Consider the following 2,640-nt stretch of genomic DNA (forward strand, 5'->3'; position numbering starts at 1 on the left):
AATATATGCAATTATTATTATTTTTCTATTCAAAGAATATGAACGAACATCGATCAATAACATTTTATATTTTCATAACAATTGCAATTGTAAATTTTACAAGTGCCTTGCCGCAATGGTACAACGGTACAGATGGAAGACAGTATCTAATTGAAGGAGAACAAAAGGTATAATAGTGACTTTATAAACGAAACTGTGCTTTAATAATATTTTTTTTTTTTTTTAATTTTAGTACAATTGGTTTCAAGCATTTCACGAGTGTGGCCGTCGTAATTTGCAATTGGTCGAAATAGAAAACCAGCAGAAAAATGAAGTTTTGATAGCCATACTAAAACCCATTTTCGGTAAGGCAATTGAATTAAAAATATTATGAATAACAAATGTTGACCATTTTACTTTACAGGAAACTCTCACAATTTATGGATAGGTGCCATAGATGAATATAATCGTGTGAAAAGTTTTCAACGGCCATTCTATTGGCATTCATCTGGCAAACAAATGACATTTTCCTATTGGTCAAATAACAATCCCGATAATGACATTGGTGATGAACATTGTGTCCATATGTGGGAGAGAAAAGCTAATTATAAATGGAATGATCATCATTGTGATTGGCCACGTTTAGGATATATTTGTGAGGATCATCATCTCTCTAGTAAAGTACTAGGCGAAAAAGTACAAGAGATTACAAATTTAGCTGATACACTACTAGAAGAATATTATGTGCAGCAAGAGTCTCAAATAGAAAGTCTTAGAAATGCTTTAAACCGAATGGAAAATGATGAGTTGCAGTTGAAAGCAGATTTAAATACGCTGCAAATTAAGTTGCAGTCTGATATTAACAGTTTGTTGTCGGAATCGAATTTAGAATCCAACATTAGTAAATTAATGGCACAATATAAAGTCGAAGTTAACTTGAAAGTGGATGAGAGAAATTTGGCTTTAATTAAAACAAATCTTGAACTCTCCGGTGCTGTTGAAATTTTAACCAAGAAATTTGGCAAAAAATTGAAAGCCGCTAAAACAGAGTACAAAAATATTTTAGAGAAATAGTTGTTGTAGAAAATTAGGTCTTCATTATTAATTGTTATTATGTAACTTGGAATATTTAATAAAATGCAGACGTTGCAATTATGCCATCATTATTTCTTGTCATCACTGATTTTTGGGGAGTTGCACTATGGGCAATATCCGCCAAATATAGCGAGTAATTATAATAATAAACGATTTTATAAATACATTAATGTAAGATAGGTTTACAAGAAAATGTTTAAACTAAATTGTTTTCTTTTTGTAATATATGACAGATTTTTAAACAACATGTGTTAAAATGTTGTTTTATAATTTTTTTTTTCATTTGTCTCCCCAAAATAGTAGGTATTTATACCCTACACCACTACACAGAAAAAAATGGCCTCTCTAACATATGTCCAAAACATATTTTGCATATACTTGTTTGCAAGCAGTCCCAAACATAACAACGCCTTTCATAAAGCAAAAAAATACTGGTTTTTCTGAAAGATTAAACAAAAACAATTTTGGCTAGTTTTTGTTTTTATTGACTAACAACCACCACACACCACCAATGCAGAGACAAATTTTGCTGCTTTTTATTTATTAATTCTTTTATTTTGTAATATTGTAACTTACCGTTTCTTCTAAAGATTTTCACTGTAGTTGTTATTGTCTTGTAAGCATAGCAGAACAATATGAATCATGTGTACATACATGTTGAGTCTATCAGCGCTAGGTTGATATATTAGATGTTGCCTTTATATTAAAGAAATTACAAATTTGTAGTTGCGAAGTATTTGACCATACGAACGTTGTTTTTTCGACACCAAACGCACTGTAGTTGTTTGGTCTGTTAACTACCCAGCAAACCAAATGTCGGATGTCCGACACATCTGAACAATTTCGGAAGCAACGTCGTACAGATTTCGTTCCGATTTCTAAACGATTTTTCGGTGCGGAAATAGTTCAGATATTGTACCGATTTCGTTCCGATTTCGGAATAAATGTCGGAAAGAAATTTCCTTTCCGAATTTCCCAAGGATTTTCTTCAGATTTCTTAACGAAATCGGATCGAAATCGATACGATGTCGCTTCGACATTTCGTTCCGAAATTATGTCAACCACTTCATACAACTTTCATTAATATAAGAAAAGATCTCCAATTCTCTCTGTTTAGTGCTTCGCTTTCTGGAATACCGCGCCTTGTCATCTCTTCATTCACTTGTTTGCGCCATCTATTCTTTGGCCTGCTAATTCTGCGTGCACTGCCATGTGGCTCGAATTTATTCATCACCGCTCATTCTTATTACATGGCCTAGCCAACTGGTGTCGTTGTATAACAGATACAGCTCGTGATTCATACGACGTCGATATTCACCGTCAACGCAGATTGGTCTGTAGATCTTTCGAAGAATTTTTCGCTCAAACACGCCAAGCACTGCCCTATATGCTTGCGCAAGTACCCAGGCTTCGGAAGCATACATCAGCACGGGTAGTATCAGTGTTTTGTAAAGCGTTATTTTGGTTTGACGAGTTGTGGCTTTGTTTTTGAAGTGCTTACTTAAGCCAAAGTAGCATCTGTTGGCCAATACAATTCTTTTTATACCCTCAGCCTTTAGGCTAAAG

At 33.8% G+C, this 2,640-nt stretch overlaps 1 protein-coding gene across 1 annotated transcript; it reads left to right on the top strand.

The window, feature by feature from the left end:
* On the top strand, positions 1 to 1,145 carry LOC141396877 (lectin subunit alpha-like). Its single transcript, XM_073972566.1, has 3 exons — positions 1 to 167; positions 233 to 344; positions 404 to 1,145. The coding sequence occupies exons 1-3, from the start codon at positions 6 to 8 to the stop codon at positions 1,051 to 1,053; spliced, it is 924 nt and encodes a 307-aa protein (XP_073828667.1). The 5' UTR covers positions 1 to 5; the 3' UTR covers positions 1,054 to 1,145.
* The last annotated feature ends 1,495 nt before the right edge of the window (positions 1,146 to 2,640 follow it).

The sequence above is a fragment of the Musca autumnalis genome, unplaced genomic scaffold (assembly GCF_047663935.1).
Source record: "Musca autumnalis isolate F117 unplaced genomic scaffold, ASM4766393v1 scaffold_3, whole genome shotgun sequence".
Classification (NCBI taxonomy): domain Eukaryota; kingdom Metazoa; phylum Arthropoda; class Insecta; order Diptera; family Muscidae; genus Musca; species Musca autumnalis.

What these genes read in the sequence shown, in the direction of transcription:
- LOC141396877 (XM_073972566.1), top strand. Translation starts at nt 6, where the DNA reads ATGCAATTATTATTATTTTTCTATTCAAAGAATATGAACGAACATCGA. An exon ending in TAATTGAAGGAGAACAAAAG is followed by an intron (nt 168 to 232) that starts GTATAATAGTGA and finishes TTTTAATTTTAG; the next exon opens with TACAATTGGTTTCAAGCATT. An exon ending in CATACTAAAACCCATTTTCG is followed by an intron (nt 345 to 403) that starts GTAAGGCAATTG and finishes TTTACTTTACAG; the next exon opens with GAAACTCTCACAATTTATGG.